This window comes from Melanerpes formicivorus, unplaced genomic scaffold, assembly GCF_026170545.1.
Source record: "Melanerpes formicivorus ecotype bairdi unplaced genomic scaffold, bMelFor1.0.p_v2 SCAF_621, whole genome shotgun sequence".
Taxonomy (NCBI): Eukaryota; Metazoa; Chordata; class Aves; order Piciformes; family Picidae; genus Melanerpes; species Melanerpes formicivorus.
Window position 1 is genome coordinate 1 of NW_027142973.1, and position 26342 is coordinate 26342.

General features: G+C 63.6%; 2 protein-coding genes across 2 annotated transcripts; both read right to left on the reverse strand.

The window, feature by feature from the left end:
• Window positions 1-1310: 1310 nt before the first annotated feature.
• On the reverse strand, window positions 1311-5918 carry OPTC (opticin). The gene is given in 7 exon segments (XM_068170798.1): window positions 1311-1670; window positions 1672-1698; window positions 2332-2427; window positions 2538-2740; window positions 3331-3489; window positions 4882-5011; window positions 5455-5918. Coding segments are annotated over 7 exon segments (984 nt in total). The 5' UTR covers window positions 5680-5918; the 3' UTR covers window positions 1311-1526.
• A 5149-nt stretch (window positions 5919-11067) lies between these two features.
• On the reverse strand, window positions 11068-24511 carry PRELP (proline and arginine rich end leucine rich repeat protein). The gene is made up of 3 exons (XM_068170797.1): window positions 24206-24511; window positions 16733-17684; window positions 11068-14065 (listed from the first exon to the last, which is right to left on the reverse strand). Exons 2-3 carry the CDS (start codon window positions 17667-17669, stop codon window positions 13887-13889), a joined length of 1116 nt encoding a protein of 371 aa, XP_068026898.1. The 5' UTR covers window positions 17670-17684; window positions 24206-24511; the 3' UTR covers window positions 11068-13886.
• Between the last annotated feature and the right edge of the window lie 1831 nt (window positions 24512-26342).

The window sequence follows — 26342 nt, forward strand, 5'->3', positions numbered from 1 at the left end:
AAGAGAGGGGAGGGAAGGGGAAGGGAGGGGAAGAAGAGAGGGAAGAGGGAAGGGGAGGGAAAGGGAAGGGAGGGAAAGAGGAGGGAGGGGAAGGGGAAGAAAGGAGATGCAGTGCCCAGAGCCATGCTGCATGCCCCGGGTGGGGCAGCTCCCAGGCTCTGAGAGCCCAGCAGTGTTCACAGTGTGCCCACAAGAGAAGCAGCTGAGTCCTCCTCCTGCTGAGGGCTTCTCCAGCAGCCTTGCTTTGCCTGGAGAAGCCTGGGGGATGTGGGCTGAGCTGAGTGGTTTCAGTTCAGGATTCTGGAGTCTCCAGGGATGTGTCATCCCTCTCCTGGTGTGCCTGTTTGCTACATGTGTATAAAAATACAGGGCATGAATACATTGCATTTAAAATACCTCACCACTGGGGCAGCTCCTTCTGGGTGCTGAGAGCTGAGATGGTAGCAGAGACTTTAACTCCCTCCCAGAGACTCTTTCCTGCTGGATCTGGGGCTGCTGGCCTGCAGTGCTGCTCTGCAGCTGAAGCAGACCCAGGCCCCAGGGACTCCTCTGGGTAGGACTCATCCTGCACACCCAACCTGTTGGCCCAGCACAGTTCCTAGTCCCAGGAGGCTCAGTCCCCACAGAGCAATGGGCCTGGGGGGAGAGGTGATGGGAGGGCTCTGGTTGTCCTCTGCTGAGATTTCCCTATGGCATCATGGTTTGGAGCACAAAGGGACAGCCCAGCTGTGGCCACAGCTCACATCTGGAGCTGTGCAGAGCTACCTGATGGACCTGGGGGGCAGCTGAGGGGACAGCCTGACCACGCAGGTCCAACCTGAGGTGGCCCAAGCACCACCTCTCTGGAGCAATGCAGCTCCTGCTCCCTGGCCAGGAAGCCCTGGAAGCAGACCCAGAGGACTCTTCCCAAGGTTCTGGGAGGGAATTGAGGAAGAGGTGGGACACAGAATCCCAGCATGGTGAGGGGGGGAAGGGAGCTCTGGAACTCATCCAGTCCAACCCCCCTGCCAAAGCAGGGGCACCCACAGCAGCCTGCCCAGGAGCACAAGGGCCAGGGGGGGAGTTGGAATCTCTCCAGAGCAGGAGACTCCATAACCTCTCTGGGCAGCCTGCCCCAGGCCTCCAGCAACCTCACACCAAAGAATTTCCTCCTCCTGCTCCGATGGAACCTCCTGGGTGCCAGCCCATGCCCATTGCCCCTCTGCCAACCATCACTGATCACACAGCAGCTGCTGGGCTGGGGCTGGCTGAGGGCTTCCTGCTGCTCCCTCTGGAGCACCAGACACTAAATGCATTTTAAAACCACTTCATTTATTAGAGCTGCCTCAGGCCCTGCTCCATCCCCCACCCCCCCAGAACTGGCATCAGCCCTACAGGGACGCTCAGCTCACACCGGGGGCAGAAGCCTCTGCCTTTAACCCCACCTTTTCCACGGGGCAGAGGGGGGTCCCAGGGGGCCTGGGGTGGGAGAAGGGGGGGTGTGTAGGGATGCTGGCCCTGGTTTGGCAGGGGTGGGGGGCAGGGGGTCAGGAGAAGCGGCCTGTGGGCAGGCGGGGCAGGCAGAAGTAGGCGTCGGGGAAGAGGCCAAGGTTGATTGGGTTCCCGTCCAGGCGGACGTCCTCCAGCTGCCTGCGGCCCCGGCCGTGGTCATGGCTGTCACAGAAGGTGTCCCTGGTGCATGGTCTGGATGTTGTTGTTCTGCAAAGGGCAACAAGCAGATCCAAAGGGATCACAGAAGTCACAGAAGTTAGGGGTGAGGGTTGGAGAGGGACCTCTGGGGATCATCCAGACCCAGCTCCCCCCTGCTCCAGCAGGGCCCCCACAGCAGCTTGGCCAGGAGCAGAATGGCCAAGGAGGGGGAAGGGAATGGAATGGAATGGAATGGAATGGAATGGAATGGAATGGAATGGAATGGAATGGAATAATGGAATGGAATGGAATGGAATGGGAATGGAAATAGAATAGAATTAACCAGGTTGACCTTTGAGATCACCAAGTCCAACCTATCACCCAGCACCACCTGATCAATTCAACCATGGCACCAAGTGCCTCATCCAGGCTCTTCTTAAGCACCTCCAGGGGTGGGGACTCCACCACCTCCCTGGGCAGCACATCCCCAGGGCCAATCTCTCTTGCTGGGAAGAATTTCTTCCTCACCTCCAGCCTAAACCTCCCCTGGCACAGCTTGAGGCTGTGCCCTCTGTGGAGCTCTGCAGAGAAGGAGACTCCACAACCTCTCTGGGGCAGCCTGCTGCAGGGCTGGGGTGGAGAGTGGGGAGAGTGGAGATGGAGCTGGAGCCAGAGACAAGCCTGGGAGCAGGAGCAGCTCACCTGGAGGTGCAGGGAGCGCAGGCTCTCGGGCAGGGGTGCTGGGATGTAATCCAGTTGGTTATCAGAGAGATGGAGAAACTGCAGCTGCTTCAGGTCCTGCAGAAGGCAGCAGGGCAGAGTTGAAGCTCCCAGCCCTGCTCCAGCCCTCTGCACCATGCCCGTTCACCCCGGGCAGCCTGGATCCTCCCCGCAGCCCCAGCACGCACCCGGAAGGCTTCCGGCCGCAGCCCGGCGCTGGGGATGCTGTTGAGCCGCGCGTCCAGGCGCACGATGCTGCGGGGCAGCTCGGGCAGGGCCCGCAGCCTGTTCTCGGGCAGGATCAGCTCCTGCAGGCTGGGCAGCAGGCGGAAGGCGTCTGCGTCCGCCCAGGAGATGGAATTGCTGCTCAGGTCTATTCGCTTCAGCTGCTCTGAAGGGAGAAGGAGAAGGGGAGAAGGGGAAAAGGAGAAGGGGAGAAGGGGAGAAGGGGAGAAGGGGAAAAGGAGAAGGGGAGAAGGGGAGAAGGGGAGAAGGGGAAAAGGAGAAGGGGAGAAGGGGAGAAGGGGAGAAGGAGAAGGGGAGAAGGGAAGAAGGAGAAGGGAAGAAGGAGAAGGAGAAGGAGAAGGAGAAAAGGAGAAGGGGAGAAGGAGAAGGGGAGAAGGAGAAAAGGAGAAGGGGAGAAGGAGAAGGGGAGAAGGAGAAAAGGAGAAGGGGAGAAGGAGAAGGGGAGAGGGAGAAGGAGAAGGAGGGAGAGAAGGAGAAGGAGGGAGAGAAGGAGAAGGAGAAGGAGAGAAGGAGAAGGGGAGAGGGAGAAGGAGAAGGAAGTGAACAGGCACCCATGGAGGTGATCAGGGACCCCCAGAGGTGAAGAGGGACTCCTGGAGATGAACGAGGACCCACAGAGGTGAAAAGGGCCCCAGAGAGGTGAAAAGGGCCCCACGTAGGTGAGAAGGGACCCCCCCCCGAACCGCTTGTTCCCCCCATGCCCCATGGCAGAGTCCTTGCCCTGCCTCCGCCTACTCAGCCCGGTGAAGTCGCCGGCGCGGATGGCGCCGATGCGGTTGAAGCGAGCGTAGAGGTAGGTGGTGTCTGGCGGCAGCAGGGGGATGTGCTCCAGGTCAGCATCGTCACAGTAGACAGAGGTGCCAAGGCACAGGCACAGCAGGCAGCTGGGCAGGCCTGGGGGTGCAGAGGCAGCCCTTGGCATAGCGTGGCACATGGCGTGGCATGGCACAGCACGTAGCATGGCACACGGCATGGCATATGGCATGGCATATGGAGTGGCACACAGCATGGCACACAGCATGGCATGGGATACAGCATGGCATGGCATACAGCATGGCACACAGCATAGCATATGGCATAGCACATAGTGTGGCATGCAGCATGGCATACAGCATGGCACACAGCATGGCATATAGCATGGCATGGAATATAGCATGGCATGGCACACAGCATGGCACACAGCATGGCATGGCACACGGCTAGGCACAGGGCATGTCTCCTCCACTCACCCCCCCCGAGCACCCCAGCATGCAGGGAGAAGGGAGGCTGTGCCCACCCCTGCCCACGCTGTGGGCACACCAAGTCTCTGGCACCCAAGAGCTGTGCCAGCCCCAGCCCCTCCAGCAGCCAAGCAGCTCAGGGCACCTCAGCAAGGGCAGGGCCAGGAGATGCCAGCCAGGGGATGCCAGCCAGGGGATGCCAGCCAGGGGAGCTGCTGAGAAGTGAAACCGCTCAGGGCCAAGGACCTGCCCTGGGAGCCGGGGCTGGGGCTGCCGAGCCCAGCAGCCTTACCCCCAGGGCTCCCTTGGTGTTCCCGCAGACAGAAGCAGAACAGGAGGCAGCAGAACCTCTGCCTGGGCTGTGTGAGGGTCCTGGCAAGCCGGGCAGGGGTGGCAGGAGGGGCGAGGCCGTGCCCCCCGCCCTTGGGCGCTCTGCCCTGCCCCCAGCAGCGGCAGGGAGACTCGGCAGCCGTTAGAGGGGGAGTCGGAAGCAGCAAGGCAACAATTTCCCTCTGCCTCCTACTTATTTTGTCCCGGTCCAGAGTGACAGAGGATGAATGAAGATCTTTATCCCTCGCTCCAGGATTTTAATTGTCACTAATCTAATTGCTACTCTGTCCCCCTGCTGCAGTGCCTCTGCTCATTAAAGTGTTGCTGCTTTGCTGGAGCTCTTGTTTCCCACAAATGTCTCGCCCCAGCCCTCCTGCCTGCTGTGTGGTAAGGCACAACCCCCCCACACACCCCCACCCCCAACCCCATCCCCATCCCCACCCCCCCAGGGCAGAGCAAATAACTGCTGCTGGCTGCTGCTGGCAGAAGGATTTTGCTCCTTTCTGTCTCCAAAGCCCTGCCAGCCCCCCCCCCCCCCCCCCCCCCTTGGCAGCTTCTCCTCCTCTGGAGGCTTTCCCAACCCACCTGGCTGTGCTCTCCTGTGTGGCCTGCCCTGGGTGACCCTCCCCTGGCAGGGGGTGGGGGTGGACTGGGTGATTTCCAGAGGTCCCTTCCAAGCCCCCCAGTTCCCATGGGAAGCAAATCCTGCAGGGGGCAGGGGGGGGTCTGCACTCACCCTGAGCAGGGATGGGTGCTGGGGGGCTGGGGCTGGCTGGAGGCTGCAGCTCCAGGGTCTCAGCAGTGGTGGCCAAGTCTGGGAGAGCCGTGGGGTCCCTGGGGCGAGGAGCCAAGGTGCCAACCTCGATCTGCAAACACAGCCTGGGTGTGGGGGCTGGAGGGGCCAAGGGAGTCCCCTGGCTGCCCTCCAGCCCGGGAGGCAGCGGTCAAGGGCTCAAAGGGCACTGAGTAGGTCTCCCTAGAAAGCCAGCTCCAACCTGGAGAGCTCTCCTAGCTCAGGCTTTCAGGACCCCCCCTCCCTGCTTGCCCAGAGGGATGCAGGAAGCCTCACGTCCTGGCTTCCTGCAGAGATGCCCTGGCCAGGTGCTGGCACAAGGATGTTGGCAGAGGTTGAGGTCGAGCAAAGCCTCTGCTGCCACCAGCAAGAGTGCTGGAGAGGCCACCAGGGCTCGTGGGCTTGAGCAGGAGGCTGCTCCTCCTGCTGTGCCCCATCCATCTCCCGGGCCAAGCCCCGGGGCACCCAAGGGAGGAGCTGTGCCACCTGCTGGGTGCCCTCCTGCACCCTCCTCACCTTTGGAGCGAGGTCGGCGTAGTCGTAGGGCTCCTCATAGCTGCTGAGGTCAGGGATTTCACCGTAGCTGTCCAAGGTCGAGTCGTAGCTGTCCAGGTCCAGGTGGTCATAGAGGGCAAGCTCAGCCTTCAGCTTCTCCACCTTCCTCCTCCCCCCCCTGGCTGGCACAGCCCAAGCTGCCCCCAGGCACAGGCTGGCGACGCTCAGCCAAGTCAGTGCCCACATCCTGCACCCAGAGAGGGTCACTGCTCCGAGGGCAGCGCTGGGCACCAGCGGGGCACAGCTGGCAGGGGGCGCAGGGCTGGGACAGAGCCAGCAGCGCAGCTCAGGACGGGGCTGAGCGCCCTGAAACGGTGGGAAACAGAGAGGGAAGGGGAGGCAGGAGCAGCACAGGGCCGGCCCCAGCTCTGCAGCCCTGCTGGGGACTGTGGCCACCGGGCAGGACCAACCTCCTGCGCCCCCCGCCCGGCAGCGCTGCTCAGAGCCTTTTCCTTTCAGCCTCTTTCACGCTCGGGTGGATGCTGGGCAGGAGAGGCCTCAGCACCGCCCTGGGCTGCCTCTGCTTCCCACTTTTCCCAGCTCCAGGGAGGCCACGAAGGGGCCAGGAGGTGATGAGGTCCTGGCCTGGCCCCTCACAGCAGCAGCCAAGCAGGAGCAGCCCCAGGGGTCCGGGCACTGCCCCAGGCTCCCCTCCTGCCCCCACACCCAGCTCCAAAGCCCAGGGGGATGTTTCTCAGCCTCCAGCCAGCGCTGGGCTGGGGGGGCCTGGCTGTGGCTCAGCTCTGAGCACAGGTTTTGCCTCCACAGGGACACCCCCAACACTGCATCCCCCCTTCCCAAGGGCATCTCACTCCCACCTGAGGCTGGCCCCTGCCCGTGGGTCCCCAGCACCCACTGTGCACCCAGCCCTGCAGCATCGCCCCCCACACCCCCACAGCAGAGCAGGCGAGGGGGGGTCCAGCACCCAGCAGCCTCCCACTTGTCTCCCCCAAGCCAAATGCCAAAGCCAAGAGCCAGGGCAGGAGCTCTGCAGCCCGGGCTGGGAATGCTGCTCCCTGGTTTCTGCTGGATTCCCTCAGGTCCAACCTGCAGGAGTGCAGTGAGCCCCCCCAACATCACCCGACCCCCCCCCTGCCTCCCCACAGCTCACCCCAGCCCAGCAGGGCTCTGCTCGGCGCTGGGGGAGCAGAGAGGAGGCACATTGGACCTACCCCCTGCTCCTGCCGGCTGTGGAGAGCCCCCAGGACGCTGCCTGGGGCTGCTGCGCTGGCCAGGGAGGGGCTGCTGGGCTTTTAACGTGCGGAGCGGGGGGGGAGGGGGCTTCACAGAGGGGCCTGGCATGGCTGCTGGCAAGGGGAGAGGCAGGATGCAGCCAGACAAGCCTGCAGCCCCCCACTGGGACCTCCTGGCGCCCCCAGGGCTGAGCCGGCCCCGGGGGTGGCTGCGCTCCCACTCGCGGGGGGCAGGATGGGGCCCGCGCTGTGCTCCCTGCCCTGCTGTCCCCACGGACAATGGGGACACAGCCTGTGGCAGAGGGGACAGAGCCAGCTCCACCCTCGCCCCAGCCAGCCCAGACCCTGCCAAGCTGGAGAACCATTTCCAGCCGTGGCCATCCCTAGGGATGCAGGAAGGACAAAGGAGCAGCCACAGCCCCCCCCGCGCCGACCTGGGGTGCAGCTGGGTGGGACCTTGAGGGCCAGGGAGTATCCCAGCCCTAGGGAGGGAGTGGGGGGCAGCTGCTGCCCCCCAAGGATTGGGGGGGGGCACTCCAGCAGCCAGGCTGCTGCTGCTGTTTGGCTCTTCCCCTCCCGCAGGGCTCAGCGTTGCTCACCCCTCTGTGTTGCTCTGGAAACCTGGGGGTGGTCTGGGGAGGGGGAGCTGGTGCAGATGCTGGGGGGGGGGGTAGGGGGGGTGGCAATGCCGCTCCCCTCACCAAGGTAGGGTGGGAGGCCCCCCCGTGGCCCCCCTGTGTGCACCCACACGCGCTGGGGCAGTGGGACTGCTCCATAGCCACTGTGGTAGAGCTCAGCTTGGAGGGGACCACGGTCCTGCTTCATCCTGGGGGGGGGGATTGGGACATGCCAGGGCGGGCAGGGTGGGCACGGCAGCCCCCTGGGCTCCTGGCAAGCTCTGGGCAGCTTTGTGCACACACAGCCTCCCACTGCTGTAAAAATGTTCTTCTCTGGCAGGCAGATCGCAGCCCACGCCTCAGCCCCCCCCCCAGGCACTGCACCCATCTGCCAGCGCCTACTGGGCAGGCAGGGACACCCTGGCAGCCCCCTCACCGGTGGGCACAAGCCTCATTCATGCACCCGCAGCCCCCTCCCCCCCCAGCCCGCGGTGTCTCCCCCCGCCAGGGCAGCCCCAGCCCTGCTCAGCACGGAGGGCAGCAGAGGGTCACCGCTAAGCTTCATTAAGGCTCTCATTAGGCAGCTCCGCAGGCGCCGGGATGGAGGCGATGTGGCAGCTGGGGGGGAGGGGGGTGGGCAGCAGAGCTGACTCAGAGCCTCTGCTCCTCGGAGGGGCTGCAGGAGCTCGGCCGGGGTCTGCTGCTGGGACTCCCCCACCCCAGGGAGGGAGGGTTTGGTCCAGGCTGGCTGCAAGGGACTTGGCCTTCAGATGGCTCCAGCCTGGGGGGGCAGCTGCAAAGCCTCACAGCCAGGGAGCTCCCCACAAGTGGGCTGGGGGAGGGTCACCACCTGCCAGGGGAGCTTGCTTTGACAGTGCCTCATCCTGCTCCAAAGTGCCCTCTTTGATGCCCACCTCAGCAGCCCCACAGCCCCCACGGACAAGGGGTTTCCAGCCTCCCCCTTCACCCCTGGGCACAGACAGCGAGGGGAAGGCTTCCCCCTCTGGTGGCCCAGGTCCCCCTCTGGTGGCCCAGGTCCCACTACCAAGGTGGCCCAGGTCCCCCTCTGATGGCCCAGGTCCCACTCTGGTGGCCCAGGCCCCCTCTGATGGCCCAGGTCCCCCTCCCAAGGCGGCCCAGGGGCTGCTTGCAGGAGGAGGGAATGAGCCTCCCCTGCCTTGGCAGTGCTCATTGCCAGGGAGAGAGGGCTGAGCTCTGCCAGCTCATGACAGAACTGGCCTCAAGCTGCAGCAGGGGAGGCTTAAGCTGGCTGCTGGGAGTTGTTTTCTGACTGAGAGGGTGGTCAGGCTGCCCAGGGAGCTGGTGGAGTCCCCATCCCTGGAGGTGTTTAGAAGCTGTGGAGATGTGGTGCCTGGGGGCATGGACTTGGCAGAGTGGGGCTGAGGTTGGACTGATTCAGAGTCACAGAAGGGGTTGGGGTGGAAGGGACCTCAAAGCTCAGCCAGGTCCAACCCCCCTGCCATGGGCAGGGACACCTCCCCCCAGCCCAGGCTGCTCAGGGCCTCATCCAGCCTGGCCCTGAACACCTCCAGGGGGGGAACATCCACAGCCTCCCTGGGCAGCCTGTGCCAGAGTCTCCCCTCCCTCACTGGCAAGAATTTCCTCCTCATCTCCAGTCTCAATCTGCCCTCCTCAAGCTTCAGTCCATCCCCTCTCACCCCAGCACCACAAGCCCTTGAGCTTGAAGGTCTTTTCCAACCTAAATGCTTCTCTGACCTGCCCCTGGAGGCAGCCAGCGATGCACACCCAGGGGGGTCAGGATCCCCACCCAGGGGGTCCAGGATCCCTACCCAGGGGGTTCAGGATTCATTCCCAGGGGGTCCAGGATCCCTACCCAGGGGGTCCAGGATCCCTACCCAGGGGGGTCAGGATCCTCACCCAGGGGGTCCAGGATCCCCATCCAGGGGGGTCAGGATCCCTACCCAGGGGGTTCCTGATCCATTCCCAGGGGGTTCAGGATCCCCTACCCAGGGGATTCAGGATCCACTCTCAGGGGGTTCAGGATCCCCACCCAGGGGGTTCAGGATCCACTCTCAGGGGATTCAGGGTCCCTACCCAGGGGGTTCCTGATCCCCACCCCATCACAAAATATGAAGTTCTTACTCTTAAGCCCCCCCCCCCCCCCAAAAGAAACCCCACCCCCAAAAGCCCAACCCCCCCGAGGGGAGCTGAGTGCCTGTGCTGGCTCTGCACACACATCCCCCACCCCCCGTGAGCAGCCCCTGCGTTCGCACCCCCTCCCACGGGCAGCCTCCCTCCTGCTCCGCTCATGATTCACGTGGGGAGAGCAGCAGCAGCGAGAGGAGGGGTTTGGGAGCTCTGGAGACGGGCAGGAGGAGAAATCGCTGCCTACAGCCCTTCTGCTGGTGTGCAAACACGTGTGCCTGGCGTGAGCACAGCGCGGCCCGCAGCCAGCCCCGGCCCGCAGCCAGCCCCGGCCCCCCGCCAGCCCCGGCCCCCCGGCCCCCCGCCTCCCTTGGCTGCTCTCATGCCTGCCCTCAGCGGGGCCCTCTGCTGCTGCCCCCGGGGGCACAACGCACCCTGGGGACTACTTGCCCAGCTCCTCCGGGGGCAGGAAGGGGATGGGGGGCAGCTCAGGGAGCTCACAGCCCCTGCTCCAGCTCACAGCCATCGGCTTCCCCTGGGTGGGCTGCAGGGACAGGAACAGCAGTGGCTGCAGCCCTGGCACTGGGAGCTGCAGCCCTGGCACTGGGAGCTGCAGCCAGCCCCAAATGCTACAGCCATGGCACTGGGAGCTGCAGCCCTGGCACTGGGAGCTGCAGCCAGCCCCAAATGCTGCAGCCCTGGCACTGGGAGCTGCAGCCCTGGCACTGGGATCTGCAGCCAGCCCCAAGAGCTGCAGCCACAACCCCAAGAGCTGCAGCCACAACCCCAAGAGCTGCAGCCATGGTACTGGAAGTTGCAGCCCCAAGAGCTGCAGCCATGGCCCCAGGAGCTGCAGCCACAACCCCAAGAGCTGCAGCCATGGCACTGGGAGCTGCAGCCCTGGCACTGGGAGCTGCAGCCAGCCCCAAGAGCTGCAGCCATGGTATTGGAAGTTGCAGCCCCAAGAGCTGCAGCCATGGCCTTGAGAGCTGCAGCCACAACCCCAAGAGCTGCAGCCATAGCCCCAGGAGCTGCAGCCACAACCCCAAGAGCTGCAGCCATGGCCTTGAGAGCTGCAGCCACAACCCCAAGAGCTGCAGCCATAGCCCCAGGAGCTGCAGCCACAACCCCAAGAGCTGCAGCCATGGCCCTGGGAGCTGCAACCAGAGTCCCAAGAGCTGCAGCCATGGCACTGGCAGCTGCAGCCCTGGCACTGGGAGCTGCAGCCAGCCCCAAGAGCTGCAGCCACAACCCCAAGAGCTGCAGCCATGGCACTGGGAGCTGCAGCCAGAGTCCCAAGAGCTGCAGCCACAACCCCAAGAGCTGCAGTTACAGTCCCAGGAACTGCATCCAGGCTCTCTTAATTAGCAGAAGAGCTCATTAAGCCAGGCCCCATGCTCCTTACCCGGTGCTGCTTGGGAGTCCATCCCATCACCTGCTTGAGAGAGAGCAGCCCCCCAGCCCCCCGCCCCAAGCCCCCCAACCTCCTGCTGCAGGGACCTGAGTGGCCTCCTGCCCTCCAGCTGCCGGGAAGCTTGCCCCCAGGGGGGCAAACGTGGTCCTGAAGGCGGCAGCAGGAGGGAGGATGAGGCTGGCTGGGAGGGAGAGGGGGAGGCAGGCCCGAGCGCGGCGCTGGGTCCCTTGTGAATCATTTTATTTCCACTGCTGTGGAGAGTAGGAGTGAAAATACCATTGAGCTGCAGTCAGGGGAGAGCTGCGTCTGGCTCTGGCTATATCTGTACAGTCTACCAAGATATTTACACATCACAGAGAAATGTACACACAGGGGCTCCGGGGGGGCAGGCTGGGACCCCTCCCCCCCTGCAAAGCCCACTGCAGGGTGGTTGGGGAAGAGAGTTTGGGGCACAGGAGCGTGGAGGCTTAGGGCTGGGAAAGACCTTGAAGAGCACAGAGGCATCCTGGAAGGGGCTGGGCTGGAAGGGAACCTCCCAGGCTCGATCAGTCCAAGCCCTCTGCCCCCAGCAGGGACATCCTGCCCTGCAGCAGGCTGCTCTGAGCCCTCTCCAGCCTCACCTTGAAGAGCTCCAGGCATGGAGCCTCAGCCCCCTCCCTGGGCAGCCTGCTGCAGTGCTCCAGCAGCCTCCTGGGGCAGGGCTTGCTCCTCACATCCAATCTCAGTCTGCTCTGCTCTCATCTCATTGCCCCTGGGGCTGCCCCTGCAGGCCTTTGGGAGCAGTCCCTCTGCAGCCTCCTGGGCAGGACTTGCTCCTCACATCCAATCTCAGTCTGCTCTGCTCTCATCTCATTGCCCCTGCTCCTGTCCCTGCAGGCCTCTGGGAGCAGTTCCTCTGCAGCCTGCTTGTAGCCTCCTTCAGGTACTGGAAGCTGCTCTGAGGTCTCCCTGGAGCCTTCTCTTCTCCAGGCTGAACAGCCCCAGCTCTCTCAGCCTGGCCTCTTAGCAGAAGTGCTCCAGGGTCCCCCTCCAGCCCCCTCTGGCCCTGCTCCCTCAGCTCCCTGTCCTTCCAGCCCAACCACTGCCAGGAGAACACAAGCCTGGATGAGAAGGGGGCAGGGGGAGGGCTTCTGAGCTTTTTAGCACTGGGAAGGAAGGGAGCACCCAGCTCACTGGGCTGTGCCCAGGCTGCAGGGAGCATCCCTGTGCCCTTCCCAGGGAGCAGGACACGGTGCCTGCCCATGTCCAGCTGGGAGGAGGGTCCCTGTGGGTGGCTGAGCAGGCAGGAGGTTTCTGCTGCTTTCTTTGGTCTGGTGCTTTAAGGCTGATTGCAGATGGATTCCCACCCCCCCACCCCCCTAAAGGAAAACCTCTCAGCTGGATTTTGGGTTTTGGGGTGGGTTTTTGTCCCTCTTGAACCCAAATCCTGAGAATCAGGAAGGAAAAAGGAGAGACTAACCCCTCCTGAACCTGGACCCCCTAAATGTGCAGGAGAGAGGGAAAGGGGGGGGGGGGGGGAGGGGGGATACAAAAATGGCTTCTAAAATTCCCTTTTTCTTTCATTTCCTTCTTCTTCAAGCAAAAAGCAGCCCCAGGCCTGGTTGGTTGGTCCAAGGAAGCAAGAGGGAGTTAAAATTCCAAGAGGGGGGAGTCAAGGCAGGAGGGCAGAGTGGACACCCCTCAGGGGCCACAGCCTGGGTTTACACCCACACCAGCACCTGCCCCCCCAGTAGCTACACACAAAGTGAGTCTCCCACTGGCCTCACTCTGCTCTCCCCCCTGGGCTGGGTCCCATGCTCATGGCAAGTGCCCAGCATTGGGGTGCTGGAGGCTTGGGGTGCTGCCTGCATCAGGGAGGGGGCCTGGGTTTGGCTGCAAGCAGCAGGATGCGACCAACGCGCTGAGCCCTGCAGCCCGGGGTGCTGGGAGGGGGCTGCAGCACCATCAGCTGCTGGGGGTGGGGTTGGGAGGGAGCCTGGGTGGGATGAAAGCTGGGGAAGGGGCTGGAGGGGATGTGGGGCACTGCTGTGGGGAAGCTGCAGCCCAGCCCAGGGTGCAGGAGAGCCCAGCTCCAGCTGCGGGGGGTGGGCACCCTCCCTGCTGCCCTCCTGCCAAGAGCGCTGTGGCACCAAAGCCCCCCGGGAGGGCCCGGGCAGGAGGACCTTGTCCCTCACGCAGGGGTCGCGGATGTGGCTCTGGCCACGAGGGGTCGTTGCCGGTCCTGCCGGCCCCGCCGGTCACCCCCGGACCCGGTCACCCCGGACCCGGTCACCCCCGGACCCGGTCACCCCGGACCCGGCCACCCCCAGACCCGGGCACCCTCGGCCCCGCGCACCCCCGGACCCGGCCACCCCCGGACCCGGCGGTCACCCCCGGACCCGGCCACCCCCAGACCCGGCCACCCCCGGACCCGGCCACCCCCGGACCCGGCCACCCCCGGACCCGGGCACCCTCTGCCCGCCCTGATTCTGCTGCCCTGGCCACCCGCCGGCCCTGCACCCGGCTGGCACCACCCTGCATCCCGAGGGCAACCCAGGGCATCCCTGCTGCAGCTCCGCCGCTGGTTTCCCCTCGGGGCACCGTGGGCTGTCTGGGTGCTGCCACCCAGAGCCCAGGCCCGCAGCGAGGTGGCCTCCGGGCTGCCTCCTCAGCTCCGTCTGGAGATGCTTTCGGCTTGGATCGGATCCAACCTCCTGAAACTCTGCTGGGTGGAAGGGGAGAGGCAGAGCCAGCTGCAGGGCTGGCCCGGGTGAGGGCAGAGAAGGCAGAGCCCGGGGGCAGGGGGTGATGCTGTAGCCTGGGCTGGCTGCTGCGGCTCGGCGCTGCTGTCCTGCAGGCAGTGGTCCCCAAGGATGCCCCAGCCACGAGTGACCACGGCCCCCACGGGGGAGGAAAGGAGAGAAGGGCCAGAGGGAGGGAGGTGGGGGGTGAGAAGGGGGAGAGGGGGGCAGAGAGGGTCCCACGTATCAAATACCAACTCGGGGTGGGGTTCAAGTCTGTGTGCAAAGCCAAGTCCCGGGAGGGCAGCGCTGCAGAGCAGGGCTAGAAGACCACGGACTGCAGGAGGCGGAAACACATCATCAGGTCCAAGGGGATGGGCGGCTTCAGGAGGTTCCCATCCAGCCGCAGGTACCGCAGCCGCGGCACGCCCTCCAGGTCGGTGGGGGAGAAGTCGTGGATGGACATCAGGGAGGTTGGGCAGATCTGTGTCCCGTTGATCTCTGCGAGGAAGAGAGGGAAAGGGGGAGGGAGGTTGGGGGGGAAAAAGGGGAGGGAGGTTGGGGGGGAAAATGGGAGGGAGGTTGGGGGGAAAAGTGGGAGGGAGGTTGGGGCCAAACAGAAAGGAAGGTTAAGGGCAAAGCAAGGCAGAGAGGGATGCTAGAGACACCCCCCACCCCCCCACCTGCCTGCTGAACCCCCAAATGAGGTTGCTCTGGTAGCAAGGAGGAGAATCCCCAAGCTCAGCACAGCCCCAGGGAGAGGAAAATCTGCTTTTGTTCAGGCAGGAAGTAGGTCACATCGAGCCCAGGCTCTGGGGGGGATGTGGTGTCACTTGAAAGAGGAAAAGGGATTATTCCTGACATGCAACCTGCAGAGCCAGCCCTAAGCCTCCAGAAAAGCCTGCCAAGGAGACAGGGCCCAGGACCTTACACTGCAGATGAGGTCACTCACCAGCTCCCTGCCCTCTGCTGGATTTCCCCACCCCAGGGCTTGTGCTGTGGAATACAAACCTGGGGGGGGTGTTGTGCTTCCAGAGACTGAAGGGAGCTGGGCATGAGCTGGGGCCATGAGCTGGGCATGAGCTGGGCACGAGCTGGGGCCATGAGCTGGACATGAGCTGGGCATGAGCTGGGCACGAGCTGGGCATTTGCTGGGGCCATGAGCTGGGCATGAGCTGGGCATGAGCTGGGCACGAGCTGGGCATTTGCTGGGGCCATGAGCTGGGCATGAGCTGGGCACGAGCTGGGCATGAGCTGGGGCCATGAGCTGGGCATGAGCTGGGCACGAGCTGGGCATGAGCTGGGGCCATGAGCTGGGGCCATGAGCTGGGCACGAGCTGGGCATGAGCTGGGGCCATGAGCCGGGCTTGAGCTGGTGGCATGAGCTGGGCCATGAGCTGGTGCCATGAGCTGGGCATGAGCTGGGGTCATGAGCTGGGCACGAGCTGGGCCATGAGCTGGGCACAAGCTGGGCACGAGCTGGGCATGAGCTGGGGCCATGAGCCGGGCACGAGCTGGGCACGAGCTGGGCATGAGCTGGGCATGAGCTGGGGCCATGAGCTGGGGCCATGAGCTGGGCACGAGCTGGGGCCATGAGCTGGGGCCATGAGCTGGGCATGAGCTGGGCACGAGCTGGGGCCATGAGCTGGGGCATCTCTCCAAGGAAAGCCCCAGCAGGACTTGGGCATCAGTGAGTGTGAAGGCAGCAGCTGCCACCACCTGTGCCCCAAGGTGCCCCTTGGCTGCCCTTTGGTGGTTAAACCAAGTGCAGGCTTGAAGCAGGTGCTCAGCACTGTGTCATTCTTCTCCAGGAGCTGCTGCTGAGCCCCACGGGATGGGATGTGGCTCGGGGAGGGTCGTGTCCTTCTCCCCAGCATCACCTCCCATGAGGTGCTGAGTGCTGGCCTGCAAGGAGCAGCTCCCTTGCTCATCCCTTCCTGGCTCACAGTCAGTGCCCACTTCAGGAGCCACTAACAGCTGCTGGGTGGTTTTACAGCCTCCCTTTGGGCGTGGAGCACTCCTGCCCAAGCCATCCCTGCACAACCAACACCACAGCCTGGGAGCTCTGTGGCACAGCTCCCCTCCTGGGGACCACCCTCCTGTCCAGCAGCTGCTTCACAGTGGGGAAAAGCCCTGGGTGGGCCCTGCAGCCCCCACAGCCCCCACCCCAGCCAGGGAGAGGCTTCTGGAGCTCATGGAGGGTTTCTGGCAGAGGTGCCAGGTCCTTGCTGCCCCATAGGTTGCAAGGACAGCAGCGTGCTGGACCCCTCTGAGAGCAGAAACACCTGGGGAGGCCAGGAGGGGGTCTCTGCCTTCCCCTCACACCTCCAGGCTGTGCTCACACATTTCTCAGGCCAGCCTCTCTCCCAGGAAGTTGCAGTGCTCTGCCTGCCAGGGTGTGAAGCTGTCCCAGTTGGTTTGCCAAGGCAACCTCCAGCTCAGCCTTGTTCTCCCTGCTCCTTCCCTGGTGAGGCTCAGCCCCAGAGCCAGGCTGGGTTATTTCTAACCATCTTGCCTGGGGATTTGGCAGCTGCTCCTGAAGTGTGTGCTCAGAGTCTCCTTTTCAACACAGCCCTGCTTGACAGAACCCCAGCATGGAGGGGCTGGAAGGGACCCCTGGAGATCATCCACTCCAACTCCCCTGCCAAAGCAGGGCAGCCACAGCAGCCTGCCCAGGAGCACAATGGCCAGGGGGGGCTGGAAGCTCTCCACACCTCCATAACCTCTCTGGGCAGCCTGCTCCAGGCCTCCAGAGCCCTCACTCCAAAGAAGTTCCTCCTCCTCCTGCTCAGATGGAACCTCCTGGGTGCCAGTTTGTGCCCATTGCTCCTTGTGCTGCCACTGGGAGAGCCTGGCCCCATCCCCTGCTGGGGAGGTAACCATTTCCCTGGCCACGGCCCCAGAGGAGAGGCTGCCACAAGAGCAGCCCTGCAGCACCAGGAGCAACTCCTCTCTGCTCCTCAGCCAGCACCCTGCTCCTCAGGCCATCCTTCCCCCACGTGCAAACCCATCCCTCCTAGGGCCTCCTTCACCCAGAGAGAGCTTCCAGCTCTCCTCACCACTGCAACCCCCCTGGGAGGGTTCCCTGGGTGCAAAGTGACCCTTTAGAGCCCCAAGAGCCCCAAGCCCACCTGCTCCCCCCCGCCCCCAGCCCAGCCTGGGACTCACTCTCGATGGAGTTGTTGTTCAGGTAGAGGTGCTCCAGCTTGGGGCTGATGAAAGGCACGTTGGTCAGCTTGTTGTGGGCCAGGTGCAGCACCAGCAGGTTGGTGAGGTTGAAAGAGTTCCTGGGCAGCCCTTTGTCAGAGATCTGGTTGTAGTTGAGCCTGATGAAGGCCAGGTTGGGGAACTCCTTGAAGTAGTCGCTGGGGATGTCCTCGATGTTGTTCCTGTCCAGGAAGAGCTGGTGGATGGCGCTGGGCACGCCGGGGGGCATCTTCCTCAGGATGTTGTGGGCCAGGTTGAGCTGCATGAGGTTCTTGAGCCCCTTGAAGGTGTTCTTGTTGAAGACCCCGTCGCTCAGCTTGTTGTGGTGCAGGTCCAGCAGCACCAGGTGCTCCAGCTTGTTGAAGACCCCGGCGGGGATCTTGGAGATCTGGTTCCTGCTGAGGCGCAGCTGCTCCAGGTTGGGGGGCAGGAAGGCAGGCACCTCCTTCAGCTGGTTCTTCTCCATGTAGAGGAAGATGAGGTTCTCCAGCCGCTCCAGCACCTTCCTCTCCACCTTCCTGATGCGGTTGTTGTCCAGGTTCACCCACTTGAGCCCCGTGGCGTTCCTGAAGGCCTCCTCGGGGAGGTCGTCGATGAAGTTGTTCTGCAGGTAGAGGTAGTGGATGCGGGGGGGGATGGGCGGCACCCGGCGCAGGTTGCGGCTGTCGCAGTACAGCGCGGAGGGGAAGTCCGGGGGGCAGTAGCACTCCCGCGGGCAGTCGGGGAAGACGGAAGGGGGCCCCGGGGGCAGGGGCGGGGGCAGCTCTGTGGGCTCCACCGGCTCGACGAAGGGAGGAGGCGGCCGGGTGGGCTTCCGGGGGGGCTTCCTGCGCTGCCCGCTCGCCCCCGAGGCCAGCACCAGGACCAGCGGCAGGAGCAACCCGAGGGCCACCTTCATGGTCCAGATGTGTCCCTGAGGGAGGCAGCAAGAGGAGAGGCATTAGGGGGGGCCCAGTGTGGGCAGCACATCCCCTGGCAGGCAGGGACTCACCTCACGTCCCTGCCAGCAGCTTCTTTCCTTCCCTCCCCCTGGAAGGGAGCCTCAACCCCCAGGCTTCTCTAGACCATGAGCTGCCCTCTCCCTGGCTCAGCTGCGTGCTGGGGGAGGTGGTTTGAGGCATTGTTCATTCAGTTTGGGCTTTTTGTTTGTTTGGTTGGTTGGTTCTTTCTTGCATGCCACCCCCAGCAGTACCCCCAAAGCCTGGGTGCCCCTGGGACCCACCAGCACCACTCCAGCAAGGTCTCTGCTCCTTCAGGGGCCTTGATGGATGAGGCTTCATTTTGCACTTGAGCCAAAAAATCAATGAGTCAGGAGCAAATTGGCTGAGCCACAGCATCAGGAGGCCAGCAGCAGCCAGTGGGACAGCAGAGATGGATGGGCCTGGGCTTCAGGGACAAGGATGTCGTGCAGCACAGCCCATTCCCAAGGCTGGGGGATAAAAAGGGCCTTGGCAAGGCTGCTCGTGGGCAATACCAAAGGTGTTTGGCTCTACAGCTCCCTGAGCTGCCCAGATAACCAACCCATCCCCTCCAGACCCACTGCAGGGGGCTGGGATGGCTATCTGGGGAGAGGCTCAGTAGAGGTAGGAGATCTGGAGGGATCAAGAAAGGTCTCTGCTTGCCCCTAGCCAGAGAGTTTCTCCTGGGCACCAGCTCAACACCTTGCACAGACCACCTCTCCCTCCTCTCTGGGGTGTTATCCAGCCCATGAAGGCTGTTTGTCCCACCTCTGCCTGTCCCATCATCTCTGCCTGTCTCATCTCTGTCTCTCCCATCTCCCTCTGCCTGTCTCATCTCTGCCCTTCCTGCTGCTGCCTGCCACAGCAGCACTCCTCCTTGCAAGACTGCTGCTGGTAGCTCTCCATCTGATGCCTTGGAAGATGGAGGGAAGCAGCTTGTTGCAGACAAGCTCCCCAGCAAGCCCTGTGCAGAAGGTGCTGTGGATGATGTGACACTCCCCAGGGCCAGCTGGAGGAGAGCAGGCTGTGGGCTTCCTGGGCAGATACCTCGGGGTGCTGGCCAGGCTCTTCCCAGCAGCATTTTGTCACCCAGCAGGAACAGAGCCGAGCTGGAGGCATGGGGAGGCAGATGGAGGAGCTTGGCAGAGGCAGGGTGGGAAAGAGAATCAAGTGAGATGAGAGAGGGAGGAAGAGAAGGAGGAAGATGAGGAGGCTCAAAGGAAGATGGATCTCCAGGGGCAATGGAGTGTGGGAGCCAGCACTGCTGGGGCAGGGGGCAGCAGCACTTGGAGGTTCTGAAGGCACAGATCAGCTTCTCCTGGCTCGTTGCTTTCTGCCACACAACAAGAGGGAGCAGAGGTCTCAGCTCACTGGCCCACAGTGCAGCTCTGGTGGCCACAGTGGCTGTGGCAGTGGAATCAGCATGGCTGGCAGGAGCAGCTGAGCTGGGCACATCCTGTTTGCCTTTGGCCAGCAGCAGGGACGTGTCTGCAGCCCTCATCTGACCAGCAAGCAGCACAGACCACCCCTGCTGGGGCAGAGCCCTGCCATACCAACCCCCTTTCAGCTGCCAGCTTCCCAGCAGCATCCTCATCCCACCCAGGGAGGCCCTTCAGGCCCCTCAGTGGGCCACTGCTCCCAGTGCTGTGCTAGCCCAGCTGCCTTTGAAGCACTCCCAACACATTCCTGGGGCTCATGGACTTCCTCCAAGCACAGATCCTGCTCTCTCTCTCTCTCTCCCCCCTCCACATCCAGGCTGTTACTTTCCTTTTTGTCTCACTGGCTCCCATCTGGCTCTGGTTAACCCTACAAGCCTCCCGTGGCTGCTGGTTTCAATCAGAGCTCTGGCATCTCACTGGGGGAAGGGAGGAACAGGGAAAGAGCAGCGGGGCCCAAACGCTGCCAGACACTCAGCTCAGCAGAGCTGCAGCCAGAGAGTCCCCTCTGGGGATGGACGTCTGTGCTTCTGTCCTGTAACCACTCAGATGTGGAGCTGAGGTTGCACAGCAGAGCACAGACACGCTCGGGACAGGCAGCTGCTCTACGTGCAGCCTCCTCCCTGCCCCGGGAGCACCTTGCTCCTTCCCCAGCCACGTCCCCCCCTGCACGTGGCTCTCCCCCCACCTTGTTCCAAACTTTTCCGTGGGATTTCTCCTCCTTTCCAAATCTCAGACCTGGCTTTTAACACCCACCACAGCCGGGGGGGGGAGCAGCGAGGGCTGGGGGGCTGCCTTTGGCCCCTTTGCAGCAGGGAGGAGGCAGCCGGGACAGCGCAGCCCAGCCCAGGACGTGCTGCGATCAGGCATTCAGCTCCTTCCTCTCCCAGGGCGATGCTCAGCTCGGGCCACCCGGCAGCCCCCCCGGGCAATGTCACAGGGAGGGTGGGGGACGGGGCAGAGCTGGCACCCGGTTGGTCTCGGGGGCTGGCTGAGCTCTCAGCCCTTCCAGGAACAGCCCAGCCCTGCGCAGCCTGCAGCATCCCCTCCGCGGGAGGCTTCGGGCCGCAGATGTTCAGGGACTCGGCACATAGCAGAAGCAGTCAGCGAGCCAGCAAGGCAGGCTGGAGAGCAGCAGCACCGTGTGGCCTTTGTCAGCACAGGAGGAGCGTGTCAGCAGGCAGAGGCAGAGCCTTTGATCCGCTGTCCCCCGTGCCCGCGGGGACCGGCACGGCCTCTCTGCCCCCCACAGCCGGGCAGAGCCAGCACTGCCCGCACCCTGCCCCGCTGCCGGCCCCCACCAGCCGAGCTGCAGCTCCCAGCCGAGGCTCTGCCCACCACTCCCCAGCCTGCTCTGGGGGGCAGGACCCACAGCCAAGCAAACCTGCAGGGAAGCAGCTCGGTGCCAGCAGGGTCCCCTCCAGCGCCCTGCATGCCCAGCTGCAGCCTTGCCACAAGCCTGAGGCCACCACAAGCCTTCCAGCTGCCTCCAGCACGCTGGAAGGTTCAAAGCCAGCTCCCCCCTGGCCACTCCACAGTCAGGAGTCTGTTCTCCCTCCAGCTCCATGCAGTTGGGTTTGCTGGCACCAGTGCAAGAAGGCAGATCTCAGATCCCACACCCTGACCCTGCAGGGGAGCCAGGGCTCAGCCCCTGCTCCACAAACATCTGCCCTTGACCTTCCTCACCACTCCCTGCTGGAGAGGGCTGCTCAGCATCCCAGGCACCCACAAGGAATCCATGCAGCTGGAACAAAGTTCAGCCATGAAGCAATGGAGGCATTCAGGAAACCAAGTGGCTGGTGGGGAGGGAAGGTTGGACTCGTGGCCACAAACCAGCCCTGACACCTCCTGAGCTGCAGGCTGGGCTGACCAAGGCACCCAACAGATGCCAGCCTGGGACGTTTCCCAGCAGGAGGCAGATGCTCCTTCAGTAATCCCATTGCAAGGGACCAAACTCCAGGCCAACAGCTGGAAATTCCAGCTCCAAATGCCACTGGGCTTTGCTTTCCAAACAGTTTATCTTCCCTGCCTCTCCCAAGCAGCTCTCGCTGCCAGCCCAGGGACTGCTGCCAAGGGCAGGCAGAGATCACAACCTCCGAGGCAAGAGCGACCTATGGGGGGAGGAGGGGAGGGGGCATCGGGATGTTTGGCACGGGCGGAGGTCCCAACGTCCTCCCTCGGGAGCCTCCTGCCCTCCCCACCTCCCCCTGTGGCAGCTTGATGCGCAGCAGCTGGCTCCAGACGGCTGTCGCCGATGTGCTCAGGACCTCTGCTCCGGCGGAGGGGCCGGCAGGGAGGAAAGGACCTCCTGACTTCGGGGGGAGAGGGGAGAGCCTGGGGGCTTGGCCCAGGGATCCTTTCCAGCCCCTCGGCCACAACCCTGCTAGATCCCTTCACAGCTTCCCCACCAAGACCCCCAATTACCCTCAGCCCTGGGAACCTCCCCACAGCCAGCCTGGGAACCTGCACTCCGGAGCAGGAGGAGGAGGCCAAGCTAAAAATAACCCAAAGGAAACAAAAGCTGCCCCCGTGGCCAACCACCAGAGCACCTCCAGGACAGCCTGGGTCTGATCAGCTGGAGCCAGCACAGGCAGCTCTTTATCTGCTGGGAATGCTGGAAGAGGGCTAGAGCCAGTGCAAGCCCCAGGGGAGGGCAGGCACAGTGTCACCAACGTCCCCAGGGTCCTCTGCAGAGCAGAGTCCTGATGCAAGCAGCTTCTCCTCTCAGCCTTTCCCAGCTTGGGGCTGGAATCACAGAGCTGTTTGGGTTGGCAAAGGCCTCCAGGAGCATCCAGGCCAAGCTCCAGCCTCACACCACCACGGCCACCAAACCCTGTCCCCAAGTGCCACACATTCCCTGACCACCCCCAGCCGTGGGGACTCCACCACCCCCCTGGGCAGCCTCTGCCAAGCCCTGGCTGCTCTTGCAGTCAAGAAGTTGTCCCTGGATGTGGTCAAGGCACCCAAGGGGCTCAGCTGTGTTGTTTCTTCTTGCAGGAGCAGTGCTGTGGCCACGGAGGGGATGGAGAGCCTGCCACAGAGCAGCTCAGACACACTCCTGGGCTCTGGAGCTACACTTTGAGGCTCAGCCTGAGGACTGTAGGACACAAGGGTGATGCTGATGCACAGCTGCTGCATCCCTCTGCTTGCCAGGAGCATTTCCTCACTGTGCCACAGCCACCAGACTGGCTGCAGAGGGCTTCTCACCTTCACTGCTCCCTCCAGCAACCTCCTCCAGCAGCAGGGGCTGTGGGAAGGCAGCCCTGGCAGAAACCACCTCTCTGCTGCCTTCTCCATGTCAGCAACTCCCTCCCTGCATGTCCCAACTCTTCCCAGGGCTGCTCCTGGCTCTGCCTGCCCACAGATCCCTGTGCCACACACGGTGGAACTGGCTGGACACAGACAAAAGCAAAGGGTGGGAGAGAACATTGCCAAAGCCACCACAGCCTGGCCCCCGAGCCTGCCCCCCATGCACACCCCACCCCTCCAAGCCACCTCACCCTGGTCCCCCCCAGATCTGCTTTCCCCAAGGGAGGGAAGCTGCTGATACTTTATCAGCTGCTGCTGCCTCATCCCTCCCCTCCAGCCTCTTCCCTCCCACAGCTGCACTTTAATCTCTTCCCAGGTGACAACACTCAGCCCTCACCCCCTCCCTTCCCAGGGGAGCAGGGACACCCAGCACCCTGCACCCCTGCCTGTCCTGGGCTGGCTGAGGTCCTTCCCAGGGGGCATCTCAGCAGGCTTGTGGGGAGCCATCGGCTGAGCACCACATAAGGCAGGGCCACGGTCAGAGGCTGCCAGGAAAGCTTCCAAGCCCTCCTGGGTGCCTTGCTCTGCAGGCAGCTGCCCAGGGGATGAATTCCCACTTTCTGCCCTCTCCATGCTCTTCCTAAAGCTCTCAAACAGCCAGGGAAGGGCAGGGTTGGGATGAGATCCTCCCATGCCACAGAACTCTTTCCCCCCAGGACTTAACCTGATCCAGCTGAAGATGTCCCTGCTGGCTGCAGGACCTTTAGAGATCCCTTCCAGCCCAAGACTTCGGCAAACATCTCTGCCCTGTTGCTTCCTCCCATCACCTCCTGCCTCAGCTGGGAGCAGAGACAAAGAGCTGGCTCCAAACGGGACCCACACAGCAGCTCACACCGCAGGGAGGCGTGGGGAGGGGGCTGCAGCTCTTTGCCTGCCTGCAGCAGAGGGGGCTCAGATCTCGGTGACAGAGGCAGCAGAAGTGGTGCCACAAGCCCAGGGGAGGCTCAGCGTGATCCAGGCACGGCAGAAGGGCTTCACCAGCTGCGTGTGAGGCATTCGAGCGCCCCGTGGAGCATCAAGGTGCACTTGGGCTGCTCCTGAATCTCCAAGCAGCGCAGGGCTGGTCCCCTCCACAAGCTCCTCTCTCCGGCACGGGGATGAGAGGCTGTGCACAGCCCCCTCCCCCAGGGGCAGCACCCCTCAGCCCCCTCCTTTCCCCAGCTTGCCTGTTGGACCCAGTGCTCAGCACAAGGGGAGACCTGATGTCAGCACAGGCTCCCCGGTAGCACTTCTGGAGGTGTTTGCTCCCCCCTCAACCTCTCCCCCTCCTCAGACTCTTTCCCAAGGCAGGGGACTGCCCTGGGCACGGCTCAGGGTGTGCAGCCCCCACAGCACCCCAAGCATCCAAGGGGCTGTGAGCACATCGAGAGCACAGGTCGGTGTGGGGGGGACACACAAGGGGGTCCCCACAGAAAGCTCCTGGCAGTAGCTGCAGCATTGCCCCCACCCAGGACTTGCCTCTGACTGTGCAGCCCCAGCTTGCCCCCCACCCCCTTCCACCTCAGCCTGCCCCATGCAGAGAACAAACTCTTGCAGCAAGAGGAAAAGGAAGGAACAAAGACTCCAGCTGCTGAGGAGCAGAAAGATCAGCGAGAGGAGAGAGCAAGGCAAGGGCAGAGGCTGCTCTGCAGGTGAGAGAGGCTGGAGAGGGCAGGAGCATCGTCGACCATGGCTTGGAGGCTCAGGCAAGGTGAGAAGAACCTGGGGGAAAGCACCTGCCCACATCTTACCTGCGTGCACCTCTCCCTCCTCCTGCCTCCTATTAATCCCCAAGACAAGTTTTTCTCTGGCTCTTTTCCCTCCTCCTCTTCCTCCTCCTCCTCCTCCTCCTCTCAGCACCGCAGCTCCGCCACGAGTGAACCTCAAGCGAGCACGGGGGGGAGGTTTTGTTCCTGGGAGCTGCTTGGGTGGGAGCTGAGGAGGCTGGGACCGAGGCAGCACAACAATAACCTCTTTATCTGGCAGCCAAGCGCCGCGGGCTCGGCTGCGCGCACGGCCGGCCGGGGCTGGCGCTCCGGCGCAGTTCCTGCTGCTGCAGAGGCTGCTCCCAGCCTGGCTTGCAAAACAAAGCTAATTAATAATAATTCCAATAAGCCCTTCCCTCGCCATGGCTCCCCCCATCCCTCCCTCCCCCCCGCCCCCCGCCGCCACCCTCCTCCTCCTCCTCTTTCTGCCAGGAGCCTGCGGTTGGGATGGAGCCCTGGAGCCGTACGCAGCTCGGTCGCGACAGGGATGAGGAACACGCTGGGGGGTTAGGGGGAGGGCTTGGAGTGTGTCAGGAGCCAGTCTGGTTGTCACCAGGCTCCCAGCGACTTCCAGCTGCCCCTCATTGCCTGCGGAAGGAAGCCAGCCCCGTGCTGGGGGTCCCTGCTCAGCCCCGTGCTGGGGGTCCCCCTCTGCTCAGCCCCGTGCTGGGGGTCCCTGCTCAGCCCCGTGCTGGGGGTCCCCCTCCGCTCAGCCCCGTGCTGGGGGTCCCTGCTCAGCCCCGTGCTGGGGGTCCCCCTCCGCTCAGCCCCGTGCTGGGGGTCTCCCTCTGCTCAGCCCCGTGCTGGGGGTCTCCCTCTGCTCAGCCCCGTGCTGGGGGTCTCTCCCTCCCAGTTTCAATTTCAGTCCTGGGGGAACTTAACAGAGAGGGCAGAGCTGTGGCACTGCCATGCAGCCGAGGGGGACATGGACACACAGCCCCTGGGCCAGATCCTGGAGTGGAAAACTGCTCAGCACCGAGGGGACAGGGCTGAGGGACCCCTGGGACACTGCTGAGCACCGAGGGGACAGAGCTGAGGGACCCCTGGGACACTGCTGAGCACCGAGGGGACAGAGCTGAGGGACCCCTGGGACACTGCTGAGCACTGAGGGGACAGAGCTGAGGGACCCCTGGGACTCTGCTGAGCACTGAGGGGACAGAGCTGAGGGACCCCTGGGACACTGCTGAGCACCGAGGGGACAGAGCTGAGGGACCCCTGGGACACTGCTCAGCACCGAGGGGACAGGGCTGAGGGACCCCTGGGACACTGCTGAGCACCGAGGGGACAGAGCTGAGGGACCCCTGGGACACTGCTGAGCACCGAGGGGACAGAGCTGAGGGACCCCTGGGACACTGCTGAGCACCGAGGGGACAGAGCTGAGGGACCCCTGGGACACTGCTGAGCACTGAGGGGACAGAGCTGAGGGACCCCTGGGACTCTGCTGAGCACTGAGGGGACAGAGCTGAGGGACCCCTGGGACACTGCTGAGCACTGAGGGGACAGAGCTGAGGGACCCCTGGGACACTGCTGAGCACTGAGGGGACAGAGCTGAGGGACCCCTGGGACACCCCATGGTTGGGGATGCTCAGAGAGGACATCTCTGCTCCCAGGAGCTTAGAGGCAGCCTGGGACCTGCTGCATGTTCACAGCTCTCAGGTCCAGCCCAGGTGTGAAGGAGGAGTCCCAGGGGGCACAGTGGCTGTGGGGACCTCCCCCTCACAGGCAGCCCTGAGGTGAGGGGGTCCAGGGGTCTCTTCCCCACCACAAGCCATCCTCTCTCCAGCCAAGCCCATCTGCTGCAGGGGCCAGGGAACCTGAGCTGCTCTGCCTCGTTACAAACCCCAATTCAAACCCCACCAGAGCCTGGCAGCCATCCAGGAGGGTCCAATCCTGCACTCCCCACGCTGGGCTGACAGTGGATACCAAGGGCAGCTTCCAACAGAACAAATCAGAGCCTCCCCTCCCAGCTCCCCCCACCCCACTGGACTCCTCCACTTTGCTCCAAACTCCTGAACCATAAATTCCCAGAGGCATTTAGGTCAGAAAAGCCTTTTGAGATCACCAGGTCCAAGCATCCCCAGCACAGTGCCCTGCCCCCCAAATCCAGGGGGCTGCTGGTGCC

Coding starts and splice junctions, on each gene's coding strand:
- PRELP (XM_068170797.1), bottom strand. CDS start 17,669: ATGAAGGTGGCCCTCGGGTTGCTCCTGCCGCTGGTCCTGGTGCTGGCC. Junction 14,066..16,732: donor GAACAACAACTCCATCGAGA/GTGAGTCCCAGG, acceptor TCTTCCTCGCAG/AGATCAACGGGACACAGATC.